Genomic DNA, 25405 nt, shown 5'->3' with positions numbered 1-25405 from the left:
ACTGCCCGGCCATCAGACAGTATTTTCACACACACACACACACACACACACACACACACACACACACACACACATACACATACACTCACACACTCATTAGACAGTATATTCTCTCTCTCTTACACATGCATGCACGCACACACACAGACACCACAGTGGGAGTGCTCTGGAGCAGAGCTAAGAAGAACTTTGGTGTGTCTCCACGTTTTCCCTCTCCTCTCTACGTGGTCATCGTTCTGGCCATCTTGGGCAAAGATTGGTGTAGGGCAAGTCAGCATGGGAACACGGAGATCTTGGGGACAAATGACCCTCTGGGTATGGGCTGAGAGGCAGTGAGCATCCCCGGGCAGAAACACCAGCTGATTCTTCGGCCCACATCTGGGCCGCTCACCTGGTATCCTTTTTCTCTCTTGCAGATTGTAATGTAGCAGACCCAGCCATGGCGGCCCCACAGCTGGGTCCTGGCCAAACTGCCCAACTGCCCCTCAGTGAAAGCAGTGCACCAGGCCCCCCCCACGGCCCCCCCCCAGGCCTTCGGCCAGATGTTCCTGGGGGTGGGGGTGGGGGCGTCTCAGGAAAGCCTCCGTCGCAGTTCGTGTATGTCTTCACCACCCACCTGGCCAACACGTAAGTCTTTGGGAGAGATGAGGGCTCGAGGGGATTTGGTCTACCCCCCCCCCCAGCACATGCAGGGGCGAGGTGGGCGGGCGGGGGTGGGCTCTCTTGTGTCCGTGTCTGAGCCGCCTGTGGCTGTTCCGCTGTACAGGGCTGCAGAGGCCGTGCTGCAGGGCCGGGCAGAATCCATCCTCGCCTACCACCAGCAGAATGTGCCCCGGGCCAAGCTGGACCAGGTGAGTGTGCTTCCCTGCCTGGTTCTAAGATGAGGGGCTGGGATGGCCCCTCATCTGTCTTCATTCTTGACCTTTGTCTTCCTGCAGGCCCCTAAAGTGCCACCCACCCCAGAGCCACTACCCCTGAACACGCCGTCAGCAGGTACACCACAGTCTCAGCCACCTCCATTGCCGCCGCCACCCGCAGCCCCTGGCAGTGCCCCTCCTGCCCTGCCCCCAGAGGGGCCTCCTGAAGACACCAGCCAGGACCTGGCCCCCAACTCCGTGGGAGCTGCCAGCACAGGTGGTGGGACCGGGGGCACCCACCCTAACACCCCAACGGCCGCCACTGCTAACAACCCCCTGCCTCCTGGAGGAGACGCCGGCAGCGCCCCTGGCTCAGCCCTATTGGGGGAGGCGACCCCCACAGGAAATGGGCAGCGGAACCTGGTGGGCTCCGAGGGCCTGTCCAAAGAGCAGCTGGAGCACCGGGAACGCTCCCTCCAGACGCTGCGGGACATTGAGAGGCTGCTGCTCCGGAGCGGGGAGACTGAGCCCTTCCTCAAGGGGCCTCCTGGAGGAGCTGGTGAGGGGGGCCCATCTGCGCAAGCTCCCTCCGCCGCTCAGCAGCCTCCCTCAGCCCCTCCCAGTGGGCTGAAGAAGTACGAGGAGCCCTTGCAGTCGATGATTTCACAGACACAGAGCCTAGGAGGCCCCCCACTGGAGCATGAAGTGCCGGGACACCCCCAGGGTGGGGACATGGGACAGCAGATGAACATGATGATGCAGAGACTGGGCCAGGACAGCCTGACACCTGAGCAGGTGGCCTGGCGCAAACTGCAGGAAGAGTACTACGAGGAGAAGCGGCGGAAAGAGGAGCAGATCGGATTGCACGGCGGCCGCCCTCTGCAGGACATGGTGGGCATGGGGGGTATGATGGGAAGGGGGCCCCCACCTCCTTACCACAGCAAACCTGGGGATCAGTGGCCCCCTGGAATGGGTGCTCAACTCCGAGGACCTATGGATGTCCAAGATCCCATGCAGCTCCGAGCTGGACCTCCCTTCCCTGGCCCCCGTTTCCCGGGCAACCAGATGCAAAGGGTGCCTGGGTTTGGGAGTATACAGAGTATGCCCATGGAGGTACCCATGAATGCCATGCAGAGACCTGTAAGGCCAGGCATGGGCTGGACCGAAGACTTGCCTCCTATTGGGGGGCCCAGCAATTTCGCCCAGAATGCCGTGCCCTATCCAGGCGGGCAGGGTGAGGCAGAGCGATTCATGACCCCTCGAGTCCGGGAGGAGCTGTTGAGGCACCAGTTGCTGGAAAAGCGGTCAATGGGCATGCAGCGCCCCCTGGGCATGGCGGGTAGTGGCATGGGACAGAGCATGGAAATGGACCGGATGATACAGGCACATCGACAGATGGATCCCACCATGTTTCCGGGGCAGATGACTGGTGGAGATGGCCTGGCCGGCACTCCCATGGGCATAGAGTTCGGTGGAGGCCGGGGCCTCCTGAGCCCTCCAATGGGACAGTCTGGGCTGAGGGAGGTAGACCCGCCTATGGGGCCGGGCAACCTCAACATGAACATGAATGTGAACATGAACATGAACATGAACCTGAATGTGCAGATGACGCCACAGCAGCAGATGCTGATGTCACAGAAGATGCGAGGCCCTGGAGACATGATGGGGCCTCAGGGCCTTAGTCCTGAAGAGATGGCCCGGGTTCGGGCCCAGAACAGCAGTGGCATGATGGGTGGTCCACAGAAGATGCTTATGTCTTCACAGTTTCCCAGCCAGGGCCAGCAGGGATTCTCTGGGGGTCAGGGACCCTACCAAGCCATGCCCCAGGACATGGGCAACACTCAAGACATGTTCAGCCCTGATCAGAGTTCAATGCCCATGGGCACTGTGGGTACCACCCGGCTCAGCCATATGCCTCTGCCCACTGCATCCAATCCTCCTCCTGGGTCTGTGCATTCAGCCCCCAACAGGGGACTAGGCAGACGGCCTTCAGACCTCACCATCAGTATTAATCAGATGGGCTCACCAGGTATGGGGCATCTGAAGTCACCCACCCTTAGCCAGGTGCACTCACCCCTGGTCACCTCACCCTCTGCCAACCTCAAGTCACCCCAGACTCCCTCACAGATGGTGCCCTTGCCTTCTGCCAACCCACCAGGACCTCTCAAGTCTCCCCAGGTCCTCAGCTCCTCTCTCGTGCGGTCACCCACTGGCTCACCCAGCCGACTCAAGTCCCCCTCCATGGCGGTGCCTTCTCCAGGCTGGGTCGCCTCTCCCAAGACAGCCATGCCTAGCCCTGGGGTCTCCCAGAGTAAGCAGCCGCCTCTCAGCATAAACTCTTCCTCTACCCTGGGCAACATGGAACAGGGTGAGTCGTCTGGTGGACTTGGGTTGGAGCCTTTGTGGTGGAAAGGTTCCCGCGGGGGCATTGGTGGCAACTGTGTGGAGTCTCTTACACAGAGCTCCAGGTACATCTAGGCATCCTGAAGGGTCCCCCTTGGGACTTGGGCATCTCTCTCTCGGTGAGTTTGAAGCCAGCCTGGGCTACAGAGTGAGTTACCAGGAAAGGCTCCAAAGCCACACAGAGAAACCCTGTCTCGAAAAACAAACAAACAAAAATGGTGTGTGGGCCATTGAGGTCATGGGGAGCCCCTGTTCAGTGAGGTGTGAGTGTGCCTGAAATGAGATGGAAATTTGGAGGAAATTGACATTTCCTTAGACCCTCTGGGTATAAGTAGCCAAATTCAGCCTCCCCTCCCCAGTGACCCCTGCTCTCTTCTGTCTCTCCACTTCTATAGGTACCCTCCCACCTAGTGGCCCCCGGAACAGCTCCTCAGCGCCTCCTGCCAATCCTCCCAGTGGCCTCATGAACCCCAGCCTACCGTTCACATCTTCCCCGGACCCCACGCCGTCCCAGAACCCTCTGTCACTGATGATGTCTCAGATGTCCAAGTATGCCATGCCCAGCTCTACCCCGCTGTACCACAATGCCATCAAGACCATCGCCACCTCAGACGACGAGCTGCTGCCTGACCGGCCCCTGTTACCCCCACCCCCACCACCGCAGGGCTCCGGGCCAGGTATGAGGCGGCAAAGCTCTCTGGGAGCGGCAAAGTGGGTCTGTCTAGGAATTGCCCCTGTGGAACCTAGACCAGAGTACTTTTGTGGGGTGGGGAGGGATGGGGGAGGCACCTCCTGGGTGGGCACAACCTCTAATGTCCTGTTCTCTCCCCACAGGCATCAGCAATAACCAGCCCAACCAGATGCACCTGAACTCTGCTGCTGCCCAGAGCCCCATGGGCATGAACTTGCCAGGCCAGCAGCCCCTGTCCCATGAGCCCCCACCAACCATGTTGCCCTCTCCTACCCCTCTGGGGTCCAACATTCCACTGCACCCCAATGCACAGGGGACAGGGGGCCCTTCTCAAAACTCGATGATGATGGCCCCAGGAGGCCCAGACTCCCTAAATACCCCTTGTGGCCCTGTGCCCAGCTCCTCCCAGATGATGCCCTTTCCTCCTCGGCTACAGCAGCCCCACGGTGCCATGGCCCCCACTGGGGGTGGGGGTGGGGGGCCTGGCCTGCAGCAGCACTACCCTTCCGGCATGCCACTGCCCCCCGAGGACCTGCCCAACCAGCCACCTGGCCCCATACCCCCCCAGCAGCACCTGATGGGCAAAGGCATGGCTGGCCGCATGGGCGAAGCATACCCCCCCGGGGTGCTCCCTGGGGTGGCATCAGTACTGAACGACCCAGAGCTGAGTGAGGTGATCCGGCCTACCCCTACCGGCATTCCTGAATTCGACTTATCCAGGATCATCCCCTCTGAGAAGCCGAGCAGCACCCTCCAGTACTTCCCCAAGAGTGAGAACCAGCCCCCCAAGGCTCAGCCCCCCAACCTGCACCTCATGAACTTGCAGAACATGATGGCGGAGCAGACCCCCTCGCGGCCTCCCAACCTCCCAGGCCAACAGGGGGTCCAGCGGGGGCTGAGCATGTCCATGTGTCACCCTGGACAGATGTCCTTGCTGGGCAGGACAGGTGTGCCCCCACAGCAGGGCATGGTGCCCCACGGCCTGCACCAGGGGGTCATGTCCCCACCACAAGGCCTCATGACCCAGCAGAATTTTATGCTGATGAAGCAACGTGGTGTGGGGGGTGAGGTCTATACCCAGCCTCCCCACATGCTCTCCCCACAGGGCTCCCTCATGGGCCCCCCACCCCAGCAGAACCTCATGGTGTCCCACCCTCTGCGGCAGCGCAGTGTGTCTCTGGACAGCCAGATGGGCTACCTCCCAGCGCCGGGCAGCATGGCCAATCTACCCTTCTAGCAGGCCCCTCCAAAAGGGGTCTGGAGCTGGGGATGCTGAGAATAACTTTAAGGGTTTTTTTTTTTTTTTTTTCCATCCAGTGTTGGGATGGATGGCCTGGGTCCAGGGGTAGGGTGAAGGGGGGGAGGCGGGGCTCGTGTCGGGGAGTGGCATTTGTGGAAACCTGATGTGCTGGCAGCTTAGGGGGGGAGCGGCAAGAGTTGGGTGGGAGTTGGAATTGGGTTCCGCGCCACTTTCGGCCACCAGGACTGGCCCTCCCCCGTCCTTCCCGTTCCTGTGAGGCTTCTCTTTCCCTCTGTCTTTACAGCTCCCTCCTCCTTCAGCTGTGTCTTCCACCCTCTGTCCCTTTGTGGAACTGTCACCCCATCGCGGTGCTCCAGGTCCATGTTTCCCCTCCCGGTTGGTTCCTCGGCTCTCGGCCCCGTTTTCCTGGTCTTCCTCACTTCCTCTCCCTGCTGACATGGCCGACCTCCTCTCCCACGCCCCCTGCGGGCGGCTGGCCAGGTGGGCAGGTGCCCGCGGAGCTGTAAATAGAGCTGCGCTTTTGTGCCAGTGTGTGCGTGTGCCGTATTTCTGTGTTTTGATAGAAGTCACACACAAAAAAGATTAAAAAAAAAAAAACCCGTCCCCCCCTTCAAATGATCGCTCCCACCATGTCCCCCGGACCCAGAGACATGCAGTCCTATGCACCCTCCACCCACCCCACCTGTCAGCTGAGGTCAGACTATCTATCTAGGCTTCCATTTGGTGAGCCCGGGAGGACTGATACCTCCCCCTCCCCCCACGATGGCCGCCTGTCTGCTGCTGAGTGATTTCCGGGGAGCAGGTGTGCACACGAGCATGTGTTTACCCACACCAGTGACCTAGTCCCGCCCACCCACCGGCCTGGGCGCCTCTGCTGCTACACCTTAGCCCGAACTTGAAGCCCTTGTCCTTCCCAGTCTATGAGAAGGGAGAGAAGGAAGGGGCAGCCTGCGGCCCCTCCGAATGGAGCGATGGAGGGGTTCGCAGGATGTGACTACAACCTACGGCTTCGGGAGCCTTGGGCCAGGTAGCCCCTCGGGGCACAGACTCTTCCAGAAACCACCACTTGCTTCTCACCAAAGAAGGAAGGGACAGAGTGTGGCTGAGTCAGTCAGTCTACCCCCCCAGCCTCCACCCCTAGCCTGGAGTGAGGAAAGGCAGTGTGGGGGAAACATCCTGCTGCCTGTCCACTCTGGCAAGGTCCTTCTGTCCAGGGCTCAGGGCCATGTACCAGATCTGTCTACACCCACCCAGGCACAGCCACTGCCTCCCTGTTACTTCCCAGGAGAGCCCCACCCACCCACCACTGGTCAGACTGAAGCCATACAGGCATGGGCGTTTTGCCTCCCTCGGCCCCAGGAGTAAAATTCTCCTTTGCTCACTTCCTTCTTCCTCCTTCCTGCCTTCGAAGGTGGCAGGCAGCTCCTTGGCCAAGGCCTCTCCCTGCCCTGCCTCCAGGGCCAAGGGCCATTCTAGACAGGGTGTCTTTCACCAGGGCCCTGTCCCCAGCCTTTCTGACCTGCAGGGCCTCGTTCTGCCTTGGCAGCTGTAATACAAAGGGAATTTGTGCCCACTCCCAGTCTGGTGCTGTCCATTGTCAGCCGGGTCAGGCACCCTCCCCTCCAGAGCTGGCTGCAGGCCCCTGGCTTCCCCTGCCCCTCCCAGGGACCAGAGCCAAGGTCTCTGCGTCGAGAGGTGGGTGGAAACCTGTCCTCCTTCCTGCCAGACACTCTGCCCTCCCTGCTTCCATCTGGGCCTTGTGCCCTACACCCGTGTGTTCCCAGCCTGTCCAAACTGTCTTACTGCCTTGCTCCGAGGAGAGGGCGCAGGCCACAGAGGTCCCGATGCCCCCTTCTGGTGTCCTGTCTCCCACCTCTTCCACTAGCTTCCCAAGGTGATCTCCACAGGCCAGCCTTCTCCTCTCCATCCATGGCCATACCCCAGCCATTTTGTACCATTATATAAATATATATATAAATATAAATATATAAATACAATATGTGAAGACATCTTCTTGGTTTTTATTTTGAAACACTTTGTAGGCTTGCTCTGGGGGGTCTCTGTGCTGCCTGTACTGAATTGACCTGTTTTATAGGTGCCTTTTTATTAAAAAGAGAAAATTCAAAAATGTAATCTCATGCCTTTTTTGTTTCTGTGTCTGGTTTCTCTGCTGCCCAGCTGGCTGTTGGATGCTGGGAACAGAAAAGGGGATTCCAAGATGTCTCCATTCTGCAATGGGGGTGTTGTCTCTGAAGCTATAGAACTGATTTCCCTAGTGGGGTCCCCCAGGGAGCTTGTCTGTTTGGCTTGAGTGGTACCAGGCAACCCCCCACCCCCTCCTCCATCAGTGGCTGGGAAGAGGTGCTCAGAATTAGCAGCTAGGTTTCCCCTAAGCAGGTGTGGAGTAGCTTCCTCCGGTTCCACCTGAGTAGTACCCTCCCAGGGGCACAGCACTACCTCCCTGGGGCTCGGGGACTTCCCTGCCCAGGTCGGCTTCTCACATTGCCCCCACCTGATGAAGACAGGGGTCTCTGTCTTCATTTTCTCCGCTAAGTGCCCCCTCTTCTAAGGCTAGGACCCCTTTACTATTTTACTTTCCACGGGCCCTGAGGACTGCAGGAGAGGCAAGATGGCCTCCTTCCCATCAGCGCCCAGAATCCACTAGGTAGGGCCCCATCTCTGTTTTTTTTTTTTTTTTTTAAGATTTTATTTATAGCATATACAATGTTCTGTCTGCATGTATCCCTGCAGGCCAGAAGAGGGCACCAGATCTCATTATAGATGGTTGTGAGCCACCATGTGGTTGCTGGGAATTGAACTCAGGTCCTCTGGAAGAACAGCCAGTGCTCCTAACTTCCGAGCCATCTCTCCAGCCGGGCCCTGGATCTTATCTCCCTGCCAGTCCAGAAGCTTTGGTCCTTGGGCAGAGAAGACTGCGGGGTTTGAATTTTACTTGCCCCACTTTGGGGCCTGGAGAGAACGTGTCTTTCCATTTCTCCACTGGGCTGCTTTCCTGCTGGCTTCCCTTCTACTCTTCTGAGGACACTGGCCGGCCTCCAGGGCCTCCTGGAGCCTGTCCTTGGTCTGTAGTCCAAGATCCAGTAACCTGGGGCCGTCCCAGTGCTGGTTTGGTTGGAGCTAGACAGCTACCTAAAGTAGATCAGCCTCAGCTTCCTGCTTGATGAAGAGAACAGCAGCGTTGAAGATCTGGCACAAAGTCTGTATTTAGGGGACGAGCATGTTAAGGCCATACTCTGCTGCCAGCTGGCTGTTCCTCGGTGGTATGGGAGTGCTGGGGAGCTGTGGTGGTCAGCAGCCTTTAAGATGACAGAGTGAATTCTGGGAGGAGACTCTGGGGTCCATAACCAGAGGAAGACAAAGCCGAAACCACCGGGAGAGTGGTTCTCCCTAAGGCCAGGGGAGAAGTAAGCTGCTTCTTAGCTTTGGCTGGTTAGGATAGGAAGTGTGTGCAGTCCTCTTAGCCCCAGGTGATGCGGGCTCTCTAGATATCTCTTGCTTTGTCTTTGGGCTGCTTTCCCCTCCCTGGGCTCTAGTTTAGCCTGAGGGCTGGCAGAAAAGTTTAGGGATATTCTAGAAAGAGTTCATCTGGCTGCCCATATAGGGACACTGGCCCAAATAAGCTCTCAGAACCCCAGTTGTTGTTGAAATGACTTCTAGCCCTTTCACTCCAGGCTCCCAAGGAAAAGAGAGACAGAAAGCAGTGTGTGGAGGTTCTGGGAACTAGAAGGTGGTAAGAGAGGTGGCATTCTCTGACTCAGAAAGACTGCTCTTGCGCCAGCTGGGGAAAAGCTGGCAAAGGGAGGCTGGGCCAGCACAGCCCAGCTTCGTCAGAAGCCGAGACAGGTCACTGCGGAACTTCACGCCAGCGAAGGTGTAGAGCATGGGATTGAGACAGCAGTGAGCCAGGCCCAGGAACTCACACACGGTGATGGCCACAGAGAGATAGCCGTTCAGTTCGCAGCTACTGTCCACGGCCTTCAGCCTTTCCAGCGTGTCTAGGAAAATGACAACGTGGTAGGGTGACCAGCAAAGGAAGAAAATACTTGTCACTAAGATGGCCACCCTGACTGCTTTCTGTCGCTGAGGACGCCTCTGGGCCTGGCATAGCCTGTGGACCACTCCCACATAACACCAGCTCATCACCAGCATTGGTAGCAGGAAGCCCCCAATATGGTAGAGGAAACGGGAGGTGAACCAGGCTCTGGTTTCAGCTTCGTTCTCTTGAGAGAAGCTGCACTGTGGCAGGGAGTCATTGTTATGAGGTTGGCCAACCTTGGCAAAGAGGACTTCTGGCAAGGCAAACAGGAAGCCAGCCAGCCAAATGGTCGCGCAGGTGATGTGGATGGAGAGGAGGCGGCGGCGGCGGTAGGCATGGACAGCATGGACGATGGCCAGGTAACGGTCAACAGCTATGCAGGCCAGCAGCAGGCTGCTGCAGTAGAAATTGATCTTGTGCAGGGCGATCACAATTTTGCAGAGGAAGGTCCCCAGCACCCAGCCCACGGAGCCCTCGGCCACTGCGAAAGGCAGGATAAAGACGAGGAGAAGGTCGGCCAGCGCCAGGTGGAAGAGGAAGGTCTCTGTCGAGCTTCGAGTCTGCCGGTGCCGCTCCAGGATGACAAGCACGAGGATGTTCCCCATCATCCCCAGGAGGAAGATGAGGCTATAGGCCACAGGCATGAAGATCGCCTTGAAGGAGGTCAGCAGGGGTCCCTCCACTGTGGAGCAGAAGCGGCTTTCCTGTAGGGGGATCTCGGTGCTGTTATTGTAGATGGCAAATTCCTTGTACTGCAAGGACAAAGAGAAAGAAAAATAAGAAACGATAGCCCTATTTTTTTTTTTTTTTTCTGAGACAGGGTTTCTCCCTGTAGTTTTGGAACCTGTCCTGGATCTCACTCTGTAGCCCAGGCTGGCCTCGAACTCACAGAGATCCACCTGGCTCTGCCTCCTGAGTGCTGGGATTAAAGGCCTGTGCCACCACCGCCACCTGGCACCCTATCTTTTTTCTCTGAGAGGAAACTACCTGTGACGCTTCCTGTTCTTCTGGGCTAAGCACTTCTTGTCTGCACTAGTCCATGTCCCCTTGGTGCGTCCTTGAACAAATCATGCTGCCTTTTCCTTCCTGCTTTCCAGTTTTTTTTTTTTTTTTTTTTTTTTCATTTTAAACAATTTATTTCAAATCTCATTGTTATTAATTCAGCCCCTTAAAATATATATATTTATTCTAGATGTAGTGTTACATGCCTTAAATCCCAGCACTCAGGAGGCAGAAGCACCTCTGTAAGTTTAAGATCACCTTGGATTATACCAGGTAACTTTAACTCTTGAACCAAAACTTGAGGTAATGAACTTTCTCATATCAAACATATGCCAAATTTATCGAAGAGCACATCCATCTGGAATTCAGAAATTCTGGATGATACTGAAGTTCAACTCCTCTGACAAGTCCCCAAAATAACTAAACATTTATCTCACTTTCTATGTTTCTTAAATACTTTTATAACTAGACTTTTAAGTTTTTTATGATAATTATTATTTTACTTGGTCAATTTCTAAGGGATAAAATAATATTAATCTTGTTTTTATGTAGTTTCAATTAAAGATATTGTGCCTTTTTTTTTTTTTTGATTGTTTTCTGTGTCCTACAGAGTTGGTTTTTTTTTTTTTTTGTGATATATATTTTTTATTTTACAATACCATTCAGTTCTACATATCAGCCATGGGTTCCCCTATTCTCCCCCCTCCCACGCCCTCCCCTTACCCCCAGCCCACCCTCCATTCCCACCTCTGCTTTCCAGTTTTTAATCTTAGACAGGATTTCCCTGTATATCTCTGGCTTGTCTGGAAATCCCTGTGTAGACCAGGTTGGCCTCAGATTTATTTTGTGTGCATTGGTGTTTTTCCTGCATGTACATCTGTGTGAGGGTGTTGGGTCTCCTAGAACTGGAGTTACAGACAGTTGTGAGCTGCCATGTAGGTGCTGGGAATTGAACCCGGGTCCTCTGGAAGGGCAGCCAGTGTTCTTAACTGCTGAGCCACCTCTCCAGCCCCCATGCTATGTTTCTTAGATTTAATTTTTTATTATTATAACTTTTGGCAGTGCTGGAGATGGAACCCGGGGCTCATGCACGCTTAGCAAGCATTCCCATCCCACCACTGACCACGTCCCTGGCCTGAAACTTCGAGGATTTTTCGTCTGTAAAGGGGACCAGTAGTCTCTCTCAAAGTGGTGGAGATTAAGGTTGACGGCTTGTGTTTTGTGTTCTGAGCTACGGAAGGCGGCGTGCTTAGGGATTGCAGTCAGTACCGACGTTTGAGGACTGGGCCTGATTGGAACAAGAAGCCAATAATCCAGTTCTGAAAGGACGGCAGGGAGGGAACCTGGGATCCTGCCTGTGGGAGGGATGGATGGCTGGGTGCTGGTGCGGTGGCTGCCTCCCTCTTCCTCTCTTGATTATGGCTGAAATCGAGGAAATGGCCTCCCATCTGGTTTAATTCACACAAGCTTGAGGTGTAGTCTTTCTTTCTCTTTTTGTAATTTTACTCTTATTTTACAGATGTGTCTAACTCAAGAGGAGGTTTACTTGAAGGCACATTTGCCTATCTGCAGAGTCCATACCTCTACCACTGAGTGACACTGCCTAAGCTTCCCCTCGGAGGCTGCTGGGAAAGGGGCAGAGACTGAGTTTCCAGTTACTTCCCAACCAAGAGCAAACTCTCTCGGCACAGGAACCCAGCAGAGGCAAGAATGAGTCACACCCAGGGAGACCAGGCGCAGGGAAGGGAGGGAGCCCGTGCGGAGTGGAAACGAAGGGGGCGTGCCTGTTACATCTCCGGAAGTTCCTACCTCCACATCCTCCTCCCCCTCGGTCGCCGCCCTCCATCACCCCAGCTCTCAGGTTGTTTGCCTGCTAACCACAGAGGAAGACAGCGCGCCTGTTTTCATACCTTTCACTCACAGCTGCCCTGCACCTGCTCTTCCTCACCTCCCGAGTCTGTTCTTCCTGCCCTCCCCTGGTCAACCCCCTCCCTGGGCAATGCAAAACCAGTTATACCCAACCAACAAGGGGTTCAGAAGTGATATAAATGATGAGCCCCAGGGAGGCAAGAGACAGCGGCTGTTCTGTCCCCCAGGCTCTGGGCAACCCATGCTGACCCTGCTTCAGGAGCGTCAGGGTCCCCTGCAAGCAGTGGTTAGTTTACTGGTTACCTCAAATCTTTCTTGTCACCCAGGCACACTATTGCAAGTCACACACTGACCTTCACTGGGGGGTAAACCTATTCCTCATCTTGGTCTTTTGGTCCCTGGAGCAGGTGGCTCTTTAAGAAAAGATGGGGACCACAGGGTGTCATGATGAAGCTGTCTACCACCCTCTCCAGTGTCTCCTTCTTCCCTCACCTCAGCCCCGCCCTTCAGCCTATCTCTCCATGAATCCTTTGTTTTAAATCATTTTAGATTTTTAAATCTCATTCATGTCTATGAGTGTTTTGCCTGCCTGCATGTATGTGCACCATGTGTGTGCCCGGTGCCCACAGAGGTCAGAAGAAAGCACAGACTCCCCTGAAACAAGTTACAGATGGTGTGAGCCACCCTGTGGATTCTGAGAACTGAACCCCAGTCTTCTGCAAGAGCAGCAAGTTCTCTTAACCACGGAGCCGTCTCTGCAGCCCTAGAGGTCCGTTTCTTACTGACTTTTCTGTTCTTGTCCACTTTCTTCCCAGGGGACAGGGTAAGTTTTCGCATCCACAAATCCCAGCCAGGTGCTAGGCAGAAGTCTGAGGTGGGAGCAGGATGGCTTAAGCCCAGGATTTGAGTTCCATTGACTCAAAACAAACAAAAATTACACAGCTCCATAGGACTAGTGTCCTGCTTAGAGTCCTTAGAGTTCCCCATCACCTGGAAGAAACACTTGTCCTTTTGTCTTTGTCTTGTTTTTCCTAATTTTATGTTCAATAATGAAACCATTAATAAAAAGCCATTTTGGTGAGACTGTCCATCAGCTGAAAGATGGGTCAAGTCAAGCTTCACACAGCAGAATGCAGCACATTCTTGGAAGGAAATGTAAGTTTATGGTGTGTCTGTCCTCTTAGGGAAAGACATTTAACACCCACGGCTCAATTTCAGAACCAATAACAGGGCATCCATCCAGCACAAAGGTCCCGGGTGGCATGCCCATCACAGGAGTGCCTGGGCTTAGGGCTCCCAGCTCCTCTCCTTGTCTTTAAACTAGAGCTCTTCACTTTTGACTCCATGGTTAAAACAAACAAAGAAAACTTGTAGACTTGGCTAGGCATGCTGACATATGGAGAGACAGGACAGAGGATTAGGAGATCAAGGATGCTTTCATATACACGGTGAGTTCCAGGTTAACCTGTGCTGCTTGGGTCCCTATAACAAACAAACAAAGTCTGTCCCTTTCTGGAGCAGAGCACTCGCCATGTGCAAACACAGAGCCTGTGTGTGAGTGAGAAAATGCTTCTCCACTCATTTGAAAACAATGGCCCCATGGGATGGGGTCTGAATGTCGCAGAGAGAAGGCCTTGACATTCCTCTAAAGTGGGCTGGAGGTATATCTCAGCAGGTAGGATGCTTGCCCAGCAGATACAGAGCCCTGACTTTGAGCCTCAGCCCTGCAAAAATAAAAATTTCCAAAGTGTCTATTCCTTTGATGTGTCAAAGCTTACCTACGACTTCACTGCCTCAGGTCCTCTCTGCCTAAGGTACGCATTCTATCAGCTGCCTGTCCCCAGCAACCCAGACCGCTTCCTGCCACCTTAGCCCAAGTTCTTCTTGTTCAGGTCTGCCTCTCTACACTTCTGGCCTTCCTTCCAGGCCCAGGTCGACCCCATCTTCCTACATCCTTCTAAGCCCCTTCTGCTTGGAACTCCAGGCTGCCTGGGGCCCAGCAGGGATTCACATCTCCTTTGCATCTTTCTGTAAATCCTGCCTCTGGGGCCTAACTTGGGCTCTTATAAGGAGTTGTTACCAATAGAAACAAGAGCCTTTTGACTCTGACTCTGCTATAGGAGGTGGAGGGGAACTGTGGCATGAGCTGTCCTTGTGCAGAGCATAGACATCGGACAGATGGTGGAGATATGCTGAAGGCCCGGGACAGGGAGGCATCTGGATGCCACTTACCTTGGTAGCAACTCAACCTGGCTGTTCACCTGTCCAGGGGAGCGTGTGAGTCTAGCCAGACAAGCAGTCCTTTGTGATCACTGCTCAAGTTTTTACCTTACAAAGCATCTAGGTTGATCAACTCGTTGTCTGTTCCAAGTTCAATCAGTGGGACATCTCCACTGGAACAGGTTTTGGGGGTGAGGATCTGCCTCTTCCTCCATGTCAAGAGGTATTGTTTTGGCAATGTCCTCAGAGGAGGGGAAGGTGGGAGGAAGCTAGCGTGGTTCCTATCAAAAGGAGGTGTCAAACAGATGATTTGGAGCTCACGAGGGTTGAAGTCACTTCCTATACGCAGGGCCTTGGGCACTCCTCTCCTCCGAACCATGGAGAGAAGGCGTAAGGAAAGGTTGGCTCTGGCCTAGTGGCAAGACGGGGAATCAGACACCCGGAGCACAGTGGGACACTTGCCATCAAAGGGAGCTGGCCTGACTAAGCACCGGAGGAGCACAGTGTCAGCAACGGGATGACCGGGATGAACGGCTCACTCATTCTTTGCTATAAAAAGCGGCAGAAACCCTAAGGTGTATCCCCATTGTGAGGGCAACACACACCCTCTATAGACAGAGACACGTGCCCAGATGGGACCACGCCACCATGCTTCATAAGCAGGCACCCAACAGAGCACAAACAGCTCGCAAACTATGGGGACTTATGTATGCCAGCCATAGGGACGCATGCCGCCGCATCAGAAAATACAAAGCCTGGAATGAAGACGGGCTCGAGGAGCCAGGAATGTAGTTAGGAAAGCACCGGGGCCTTTGGGGCAGGAGGATGGGTAGCTGTTCCTGGTATTAGGGGTGGGGCAGGGAGAAAAGAGGTAAAGAGATGCAAAGTGCTTCTCCCATGAGGGGATCCACAGATGTTTCCCTTTCCTCTACCCAAGATTCGGGTCCTTCCCTGCACAAGTGAAGCCTCTAAGCTCCGTGTATTTTCTCCAAGTAATGAAGCTGCTGTGTTTCCCGGAGCTGTTCAGCAGGACGGTCTGCTAGGACAAGCGGTTCTCAACCTGTGGGTCGAGACCCCTTTGGGAGTGGAACAACCCTTACCCAGAGGTCACATATTAGATATCCTGCACATCAGATATCTACATTGCAATCCTTAGCGGTAGCAAAATTACAGGTATGAGGTAGTAGTGATGAAAATAATCTTATGGTTGGGGGGGGTCACCACTGCATGAGGGACTGTATTAAAGGCTCACAGCATCGGGAAGGTTGAGAACCACCGTGCTAGGGTTTACTGACAGGATTTCTCTGACACCAAGTAGGGGGACATTCCTCAAGGATCTACAGTGGATTTTCTTAGCACCCAAGCCTGCTTTGGATGGGGGCATGGCTGGGGAACACTGAAAATGCAGAGCCTCCATAAGCAGAGACCGGAGCTCAAATTCACCAGGTGGAATTATTGCAAATTAGAGACGTGGACTGGAGTTTAGCCTGTAGCCTCTGTTAGTGAGGAGGCTGAAAGATCATTTGAAGCCGTGAGTTTGAAACCAACATAGTCAGCATACTTAGACCCTGACTCAAACACATAAGCACACACACACACATACGCACGCACGCACGCACGCACGCACGCACGCACACACCTGCTTGGGCAGTGGATCATGAGAAAAAAGACTTGGGAGTTTGTTGACTGACAGATGAGTCACCAGTGAAAAGCTGATGGAAGGCTGTCATGTCCTCTTGATGAAGTGAGTGCAGCCTCCAGAATTTCCAGGTACTAGGCATGTAGGAAATAGGAAAGAGAAGCCTGAAGTCCACGAGAACTGTCTTCAAGCACTGGGAAGGGCCTTGGGTTGGGAGGACAGGGCTGGACTCTGATGTGAGCCTCAGGTGTAGACCAGGAGGAAAGAGCCGGTGGAGGAACAGCTTTATAACAAGCACCATCGTCCAGCATGGGATGTCTTTGAGCTCAAGTGCAAGGGAAAATTCCTGCCTCAGGAAAGAGTCTGGGCCCCACACCTCGCTTCTGCCCGCTCCCTGATGCTCTGCTTGTCACACCCTGCCTTTCTTAGCACGGGGTGTCCACCTCCCCCCAGCAGCCTTTGCTTCTCCAGCCTACCCTGCAGCCAGTGGATGTCCCAGGCTGACCCGAGTTCCCAGCCCTGAGGAGCCAGAAGAGCTTCCTGCCCGATACACTCCTCTCAGGCCCAGCCCTAGCGCTCCAAGGCCTGTGCTGTGCGGTCCTTTAGCAGGATCTACACACAGAAGCTGAGTTTTGCCTTTTTCCTTTGTAGTTCTAGGAGTGAACTTTCACAAGGTAGACAAGTGTTTTACTTCTGAGCTACATCTCCAGTCATTGTCCCTGGCTGCCTTTCCACTTGCTGTTTTGATGTGTGTGTGAGAGAGATTGTGTGTTTGTGATTGTGTGTATGAGAGACTGTGTGTTTGTGATTGTGTGTGAGAGACTGTGTGTTTGTGATTGTGTGTGAGAGACTGTGTGTTTGTGATTGTGTGTGAGAGACTGTGTGTTTGTGATTGTGTGTGAGAGAGACTGTGTGTTTGTGATTGTGTGTGAGAGAGATTGTGTGTTTGTGATTGTGTGTATGAGAGACTGTGTGTTTGTGATTGTGTGTGAGAGACTGTGTGTTTGTGATTGTGTGTGAGAGACTGTGTGTTTGTGATTGTGTGTGAGAGAGACTGTGTGTTTGTGATTGTGTGTGAGAGAGATTGTGTGTTTGTGATTGTGTGTATGAGAGACTGTGTGTTTGTGATTGTGTGTGAGAGAGACTGTGTGTTTGTGATTGTGTGTGAGAGAGATTGTGTGTTTGTGATTGTGTGTATGAGAGACTGTGTGTTTGTGATTGTGTGTGAGAGAGACTGTGTGTTTGTGATTGTGTGATTGTGTGTGTGTGAGGCCAGAGGTAGACGTCAGATGTCTTCCTCCATTATTCTACATCTTATCTTTGGAGACAATGACGTCACTGAGCCTGGAGCTAATTGATTGGCTAGATTTGCGGACCAATAAGTGCCAGGGATTCCCCCCGCTCCCCCGCCGCACCCCTTCCCTTTTTAAGAATTTATTTATTTTCAAGCCAGGCAGTGGTGACCCACACCAGCACTCGGGAGGCAGAGGCAGGTGGATCTCTGTGAGTTCCAGACCAGCCTGGTCTACAGAGTGACTTCCAGGATAATCAGGGCTACACAGAGAAACCCTATCTCGGAAAAAAAAAAAAATTATTTTCGTTTTATATGTATGGGTGTTTGCCTGCATGTATGTCTGTGCCCACATGCACAGAGCCTGCAGATGCCAGAAGAGGGTGTTGGATTCTGTGGTACTGGAGTTACAGATGCTTGTGAGCACCATGTAGGTGCTGGGTATTGAACCCAGGTCTTCTGGAAGAACATCCAATTTTCTTACCTGCTTGGATCTGAACTTAGGTCTTCACACTTTCACAGCCCCTTACTTTTTTGTTTATTTTTGTTGTTGTCTTTGGCTAGCCTGGAACTCTCCAACACTGCCCAGCTCGTGTTATTTTAAGATAGTATCATGTCACTAAGTTGCCCAGGCTGGTTTTGAACTAACTCTGTAGCCAGTGTCTTGAATGTTTGGTCCTGTGCCTTGGGTCTCCTGAGTACTAAGGATTCCAGGCTTGTGTCACCAGGCCCCGCTGAGGCTGTGTCCTTTTATGTCCCTGTGTGGGTATTTCCAGCCACCAGTTAGGATCTGGGAGTAGGGTGGGCAGGGCATCTCTCATTTCAGCCCTCAGCAGCTCACAGGGGCATGATCTGGAGGAATGAGATTGGGTTATGGGTATGCAGATCTGCTCCTCTCAACACTCTTCCTTCAGAGGCTCTGACTCCCCAAAACCCTGGCTCGGCATGCGACCTATGTCCTCCTTTTTTCCCAAAGGAGCAAACCTACCAGGTCCTCTTCTATCTCTGCCTAAGGGTTTGGTCATTAGGAATATGCAGTGCTTTTGGTTTTTAGTATTTTTTTCAAAAGATTTCTTTTTATTTTATGTGTGTGTGTGTGTGTGTGTGTGTGTGTGTGTGTGTGTGTGTGTTTATATCTGTCATGTATGTGTGAGTGTTCTCGGAGGCAACTAGAAGAAGGCATCGAACTGGATGTGAGTGTTGAAAACTGAACTTGGAAGAATAACAAGTGCTCTTAACTGCTGAGCCATGTCTCTCCAGCTCCAGTTTTTAGTTTTTTGAGACAGGATATCACTGTGTAGCCCAGGTTATCCTTGAACTCAAGCTAACCTTGGACATATGACTCTCCTGCCTCAGTCTCTTGGGTGCTTGGATTATTGCCATCATGCTTGGCTCTGGGGGAGACATTAAGCAGCCCCTACCTCTTCGTCACATCTTCAGGTTTAAGGTGAGTTCCCCCTGTGAGCCAGACTCTGTCTCCACCATGAAGACAGGCACATAGTCAAGGTACGCACACCTGCATCTCTCAGTAGCCTCTTAAAACCACCTCCTGAGCCAGCACTTGCTCTAAATGTTTTAAAAATTAAGCTTTGGTATATTTATCTGTGTGCGTGCACATTTAAGGAGATCAAAGGGGAGTTGATTCTCTCTTTTCATCATGTGAGACGCAGGATTAACTCAGGTGTCAGGCTTGGAAGCAAACACCTTTACCCACTGAGCCGTCTGGCTGGCCCTTCTGAGATAGTGTCAATTTGAAATATTTTGTCTTTCATTCCCAAAAGAAAATTCATTCCTGCATTCTGACTCTGTGTTCTAAATATGTGGTTGCTCTTTATGTATCTGCCAAAGAAATGGGACCAAGTAGATTGTCCCTCAGGAGGGCACGTGTTCCTAACGCAGTCTCTGCGATCTGAGTGACAGAATCTAGACTCCCCCTAACGCAATCCCTCCCAGTCTGGCCTCAGGTTTCCCCTCATTTCTGATTCCTCTAACCACCCCCAAATGAGGCTTCCTCTGCTGGGGCTTCTATGGGACTTTTCACGTGGTTAGAATGGGGGAGCCTCTCTCCCCTTCCCCCAGGTAAAGCCCAGAAGCAGCCTGAGCAAGTTTTGGTTCCTCTTTTTCATTCCCGCAGTGAAACGAGACAGTTGTGTGTGTGGACAGACCGTGACCTGTGATGCTCTGGTCACACTGAGTTGATGGCTGGCAGTGATCGTCTTGGCGGGGCGGGGGGGGGGGGGGGGTCAGGGCAGTTAAACTCTGGAGCTTGGACCAGCTTCACCCTGTTCTATGGCATCCCCACCTCCTGAGGGCTGGACATGTACATCATGGCTAGCCTCTGCAGGTGCCCGACCGAGGCCCTGGTTCCAGACATGCCCAGCCGAGGACCTCTGGTCTGAGGTACGAAATGATGGTTCTCCTAGGCAGGGTCTTCTCCAGGTCCACCCAGACCCCTGGCCAGTAGGGTGACTTCGTGGCACACCTACTTTAGACACCAGAGAGTAGAGTCTTCCTGGTTTCTAACCGTCTAGAATTTTTGTTCAGCTCTTGTGCTCCTAAGGATCGGTTGCCCGCCTTAACCAAGCAGGTGTTCAATGAGGTCAAAGGTGATCTTTGAGTTCAAGGGGACAAAGGAGGCTGGTGCCATGGCTTGGTGGGTAAGGGAGCTTGTTATATAAACCTGATGACCTGAGTTCCATCCCTGGAATCCATGGTGGAAGGAGAGAAGGGATTCTCAAATGTTCTCCTCTGATCTCCATCCACACAGAGGTCAGGGCACACATGTGTCCTCCTACACATACACTGATGATAATAATAATAAATTCATTACTGTAAAAGATGGGCAAGGCATGGTGGAGCACACCTTTAATCTCAGCACTTGGAAAGCAGAGACAGGCAAATCTCTACGAGTTCAAGGCCAGCCTGGTCTACATATAGCAAGTTCCTGGATAGGCAGGACTACAAAGAGATCTTGTCTCAAAATTAATTAATTAATTAAAAATAATAAAAAGAGAGGCTTGTGAGATGGCTCAGTGGGTAAAGGCACCTGCCACCGAGCCTGAGCTCAATCCTTGGGACAGACACGCTAGAAAGAGAGAACTAAATCCCACAAGGGCATGTGCACATGTGGGCACGCACACACACACATGCACACACACACATACACACACACACACACACACACACACACACACGTTATAAATAAACACATGTAAAAAAATTTTTAAATAGGACAAAGGGATGGTTGTTGCTTGACTTATCTAGATTCCTGTTTCGGAACCCCAAGTTGGAGAAAGGAGGCCAGCAATCAGCTGGGTCAAGGGCAAGGGGTAGGGAGCAGGAAATGAAATCAATGGGAGACGCTCTGCAGACTCCCCAGAAAAAAAAATGGCAAGTTAAGACCTTAACTTCCTACCACAAGGCAGGAAACGCTCCTTGGGAGAGCCGGGGACACATGAGGCCTCGGTTTCCAATTCCAGCACAACAAACAAGCAGCGTAAAAGAGAAACCCGCAATTTTATCGAGAAGCCACTAATGCAAGACTCTTCTGCCTGCTCTGCCATCCAGGACACCTACGCTGTGACAGAGTAGGGCAGTGTGCCAAGGCCAGTCATGACCTTTCGGGAGGTGGGCAGGGCCAAAGAGGAGGCTCTGTGTTCCAGAGTGCCAACCACCCCTGAAAAAAGAGAGCATATGGGAGGTAGGTGAGGGCAGGGTGTGCCTGATTGAAGGGTTCCTTAGGATTCCTGGGCTCCTCGCTAGACCCTAGCCCATGTCCAGGCACACCGCTGAGGGCCTTTGGTTTGATGTGTGTCATGAAGAAGTTGCCAGGCTTCTCTCCTTGGGTAGGTTTGCTTCATGTCATAAACCCCCTCTGCTGTCCCTCTGCCCCCTACTACCACCTGTCTCTAGTAGGTCACACAGTGAGTCGAGGCGTGCAGTTAGGGGAAACTCCTGAGGTTTCTCAGAAGCCAGGAGCGGCCAGGTCTCCAGGTGGTTACAAAGGCATCCAACTGGGTCAGAGCTGATGGTCAGTGTGATGCCGTGGGCAGAAGATACCAACTGACCGGACGGGGCCAACCAGTGGAAGGGATTGAGGGCGAGGGTGGGAGCGTGCCAGAGAGTGCCACTGCCTTGTAGAGCAACTCGGTTTGAAAATCTGATCCAGGTGATCTAATTTAAAATTAGATCCAGATGAGACTTAGCTGGCATCATGGGGGTGCCACATGGGCTGTCATGGGGATTCTGCACTTAGAAGGTTTAATGCTTTCTTTTGTCATCTTGAATTTGTTTGTTTGAAACAGTCTCTCTATATAGTCTTCTGTCCTCAAATTCACAATCCTTTTGCCTGAGCCTTTTGAGTGCTGTGGGATTACAGATGTGTGATACCATGCCTGGCTTTGAAATCTTTCGTTCCTTTTCAACAAGAGGCCTTATATTTTGGTTTTTTCATTGGACCTGCAGACTACAGCAAGTCCTAAATAAACACATGGATAGATTTGAACTAGGGTTGGACTACAGAGGCGAGACCAGCTATGATGAATCCTAGCTCTCACATCTGTCCACAGGCCACAGGCACTTCTCAGCTTGAGACGAGTAAAGGAGCATCTCCCAGCAAGCCTGGGGGCAGAGTGGGTAGAGCGCAGATGCTGGAGAGCTGAGGGAGTTGGGGACCACCTCAAGGAGTGCTCAGGGCAGGAGATCTGATGGGACCCAGGCTCTGGAGCTTTCATGGCCGAGTCCAGAAAGCAGCTCATAGAGAATAGGACCACGGTGAAGTTTCCAAGTCCACCACTGCCCAGACCCCAGAGCCCCGGGGGTTTCTGCTTGAGCTGCCCCTACAACATCCTTTGGTAGCACAGTGGCAACCAAGTCAGGTGAACCGCTGCGCTTCCCTGGAGACTCTTGGGTGGTGCCAGAGAGTGCCGCTGGGCACCACTTTTTAAACGCCCACCTAAGGAACTCTTCCAAGAATACCTTATCTCCAGAGATGACAACATCATGCTCCATGACACTTTCAGGAGTAATACAGCTTAGCACTCCCTGCTGCATGACTCTGGCTGCTGGGATCCTCTTCCTTGCTACCATCTGTTTTCACACTTCCTTTATCTATACTTTTGTCTAAAAAGCTTCCAGTCAGGGATTCGTTCCTCCCTCTTGTCTAGACCATAAGCTATTTGACAGCAAAGATCAGGTTCTCAACTTCTCCATCCAACTCAGAATGTTGTACCTTGATAACAAAATCATACAGCAAGATGAACAAGTACATATATTTTTGAGACAAGGTCTCATGTGTTCTAAGCTAGCTTCAAACTTGTTACGTAGCTGAGGATGATCTTGAACTTCTGATCCTCCTGCCTCCGTCTTTCTCATGCTAGGATTACAGGCGCGTACCATCATACCTAGTGTATGTGTCCTGGGGATGAAACCCCGTTTTAGGCATGCTTGGCGCACACTCTACCAACTGAGGACTTTCCCAGTGAACAGCTACACCTTGGCTGATGGACTAGCAGCGCCAGCATACTGACATTCAGAAAATGTCCAGCTGGGCGTGGTGGCGCACGCCTTTAAACCCAGCGCTTGGGCAGGCGGACCTCTGTGAGTTCAAGGCTAAGCTGGTCGACAGAATGAATTCCAGGACAGCCAGGGCTATACAGAAAACCCCTGCCTTGAAAGAAAAAGAGAGAGGGAAAGGGGAAGGGGGAGAGAGAGAGAGAGAGAGAGAGAGAGAGAGAGAGAACTTCCAAATGCTTTGCCATTCTAATTCAGAGACAAAGAGGGGACCTTCTATTGAAGAACTAAGAGGCAGAGTTATGCACCTAGTCCCACAGCCAGGGATGCAGAACCTCACTCTATGTCTGCAGTCTCCCTCTGGTATCTATTAATGGTGACAGATAGGTGGACAACAAAAGCCTGAAAGTGTAGGCACCCTGCCTTTGCCTACGTTCTATAATCCTTGCGGAGGGACGCCCAAGCTGTGCCCTCTCCTTGACACAGAATATCTAAAATTCCAAGCAGGACCTAGACACCAGGGAGCCGCATGTTTCTACTCACCAGGTCGTCCAGGTTATAGGTGATGAGATCCATGTCCAGGGTTAGTGGGTAGTTCATAGCTGCGGTCTGTGTCACCAGACTGGTCCCTGTCTGATGCTGAGAAGCTCTGTGCTGGTGCCTATGGAGAGGTGGCAGGCGTCAGCTGCAAATTTAAACAAATGAGCTGGGTGCTGTCTCCTGGGGCCGCATAGGGCCTGCCACTTGCCTCTCAACTCATCATTTTTTTTTTTTTCCACTGGGTCTTTTCTGGTGTGTGTGTGTGTGTGTGTGTGTGTGTGTGTGTGTGTGTGTGGTGTGTTTTCCTTTCTTTTTTCTTTTTCTTTTCTTTTTTTTTTTAAGAAAAAGGGAAACTCCCCCACAGTGTCAGCAATAGTCAGGCTTTTCAGCATCTTTCCTGGCAGCTGTGGTCTGGACTGGGCCGGGGGTCTGGTGTGAAGGCAGCCCTTCGCTCCTGCCTGCGGGACCTCTGTGAGGGAAGCTCACAGACTTGGGAAACTCCTCATCATAAGGGACAGGAGAAGAGTGCTTCCAGCCACCTCAAGGTCTTCACTTTTCTCATCACTGGGGTGACCAGCCACACCAGTTTGCCTAAAACCAAAAGAAAGTCCCTGCCCTGGGAAACCCCTCAGTCCTAGGCAAGCCGGGGGCCTTGATCAGCCTGTTACTGCCACCATCCGATTGTCCAGTCAGGAAGGAGGACCCCTCCTTCCCTTTTCAGCTCAAGTTTGAAAGAGATGTAAGTTAGAATTTTTTCAAAGGGAGCAACCCTAAAATAATACTAGAAGACCAAAACATGAAATTACCAAATGAAAGCAAAACATAAACCCAGCTACAGAGCGGTGCTCTGAAGTAACGGTGTTCCACCCGCAAATAAACTTGTAGGCAGCCTGGCTAGAAAGGACATGGGCAACCACCTAGGCACCACCTCCCTTCCAATTTTACACAAGAGAGGACCCTATAGCCCTGAGGCGGGGGGGGGGGAGGGGGAAGAGAGAGAGAGAGAGAGAGAGAGAGAGAGAGAGAGAGAGAGAGAGAGAGAGAGAAACTTACCCAGGATCCTGTAACACATCAATGGCAGCCACCTTGTATCAAGGGTCCTGACTCCATGTTTATCATCCTCTGCTCTCCAAGGCAGCTTCTCTACAGGCTCATAGCATCTGCTTTTCCTCCTGCTCTGTCCCATCGTGAGTGGTAGACATTGATCCATTTCCCCTCCAGGTTTCATCCTGGTGGGTTTTCTTCTATGGCGTGGGGGCGGGAGGGGGGGAGCAGAGGGGGGACGGTGAGAGGGGGTCCATTTCTTGACTTGGTCCACAGTAGTGTAAGATTGCACCCAAGGCCCCTACCTATGGTGTACTGGGTGTTTTGTTTTTGGGTTTTTTTTGGTGTGTGTTTTGGTTTGGTTTGCCCCAACTATGTAATCATCCTTCCCTTCCAAGCCAAACCACTACCCACACACTGTCGTCACCCTGCCCTCCCAGGCAAATGACCTTTCAAGGGGATCCTATCCTGACCGGAGTTCTCCTTCACCATCTCCTCCATACTCCAGTCTCCCCTTTCCCAGCCTGCATACCTTGGTTACAGTCCCTACTTGTCCTCAACATAGAAAACAATGTTCCTCAAGGCTTAAAGTGGGAAGACTTTGAACTCTGTCCGGGCTATTTCAGGCTCTTCCCCCTCTCCTCTATTCCCTGCCTTCAGAAACTGCTCTTTCAAAAATGTCTACATTTTAATTTATTTTAGTGTGTGTGTGTGTGTGTGTGTGTGTGTGTGTGTGTGTGTGTGTGTGTGTGTAGCATGTGTGGGAGAGACAGAGACAGAGAGAGCACCTGTGGAGGTCAGAGGACAACTTGTGACATTTGGTTCTCTTCTTCCACAGTGTGGGACCTGGGGACCAAACTCAGGAGGTCAGGCTTGGCGACAATGTCTTTACCTGCTGAGCCATCTTGCTGGCCCTGAAACCTGCACTTGAGGAGGAAGAAGGCCAGGACAAGGGAGGGCTGGAGCGTCTCTCTAGCCCCTCTAGTCCTGTACCCTTCTGGGACACCGTCTCAGAGCTTC

The 25405-nt window shown here is 52.7% G+C and overlaps 2 protein-coding genes across 7 annotated transcripts in view; one reads left to right on the top strand and one right to left on the bottom strand.

Annotated features, from left to right (window-relative positions):
• Bcl9l (BCL9 like) overlaps positions 1–7345 on the top strand; it is a 31962-nt gene extending 24617 nt beyond the window's left edge. For all 6 annotated transcript variants that reach the window (XM_028866375.2, XM_028866373.2, XM_028866377.2 and 3 more), the window contains 5 exons: positions 417–627; positions 767–851; positions 939–3225; positions 3656–3937; positions 4095–7345. In XM_028866375.2, coding sequence (XP_028722208.1) covers positions 417–627; positions 767–851; positions 939–3225; positions 3656–3937; positions 4095–5188 — 3959 coding nt within the window. In that variant the 3' untranslated portion in view covers positions 5189–7345. The remainder of the gene's footprint in view (positions 1–416; positions 628–766; positions 852–938; positions 3226–3655; positions 3938–4094) is intronic.
• A 669-nt stretch (positions 7346–8014) lies between these two features.
• Positions 8015–25129, bottom strand: Cxcr5 (C-X-C motif chemokine receptor 5). Its single transcript, XM_028866552.2, has 3 exons — positions 24395–25129; positions 23345–23462; positions 8015–10021 (listed from the first exon to the last, which is right to left on the bottom strand). The coding sequence occupies exons 2-3, from the start codon at positions 23399–23401 to the stop codon at positions 8954–8956; spliced, it is 1125 nt and encodes a 374-aa protein (XP_028722385.1). The 5' UTR covers positions 23402–23462; positions 24395–25129; the 3' UTR covers positions 8015–8953.
• Between the last annotated feature and the right edge of the window lie 276 nt (positions 25130–25405).

This window comes from Peromyscus leucopus, chromosome 7 (assembly GCF_004664715.2).
Source record: "Peromyscus leucopus breed LL Stock chromosome 7, UCI_PerLeu_2.1, whole genome shotgun sequence".
NCBI classification, from domain to species: Eukaryota; Metazoa; Chordata; class Mammalia; order Rodentia; family Cricetidae; genus Peromyscus; species Peromyscus leucopus.
This window is presented reverse-complemented; position numbering and strand designations above follow the sequence as displayed.

Bases quoted from the DNA above. Each gene is read 5' to 3' on its own strand.
- Cxcr5 (XM_028866552.2), bottom strand. From the start codon at position 23,401: ATGAACTACCCACTAACCCTGGACATGGATCTCATCACCTATAACCTG. The intron at 10,022-23,344 runs GTGAGTAGAAAC...TTGTCCTTGCAG, and splicing joins CCTATAACCTGGACGACCTG to TACAAGGAATTTGCCATCTA.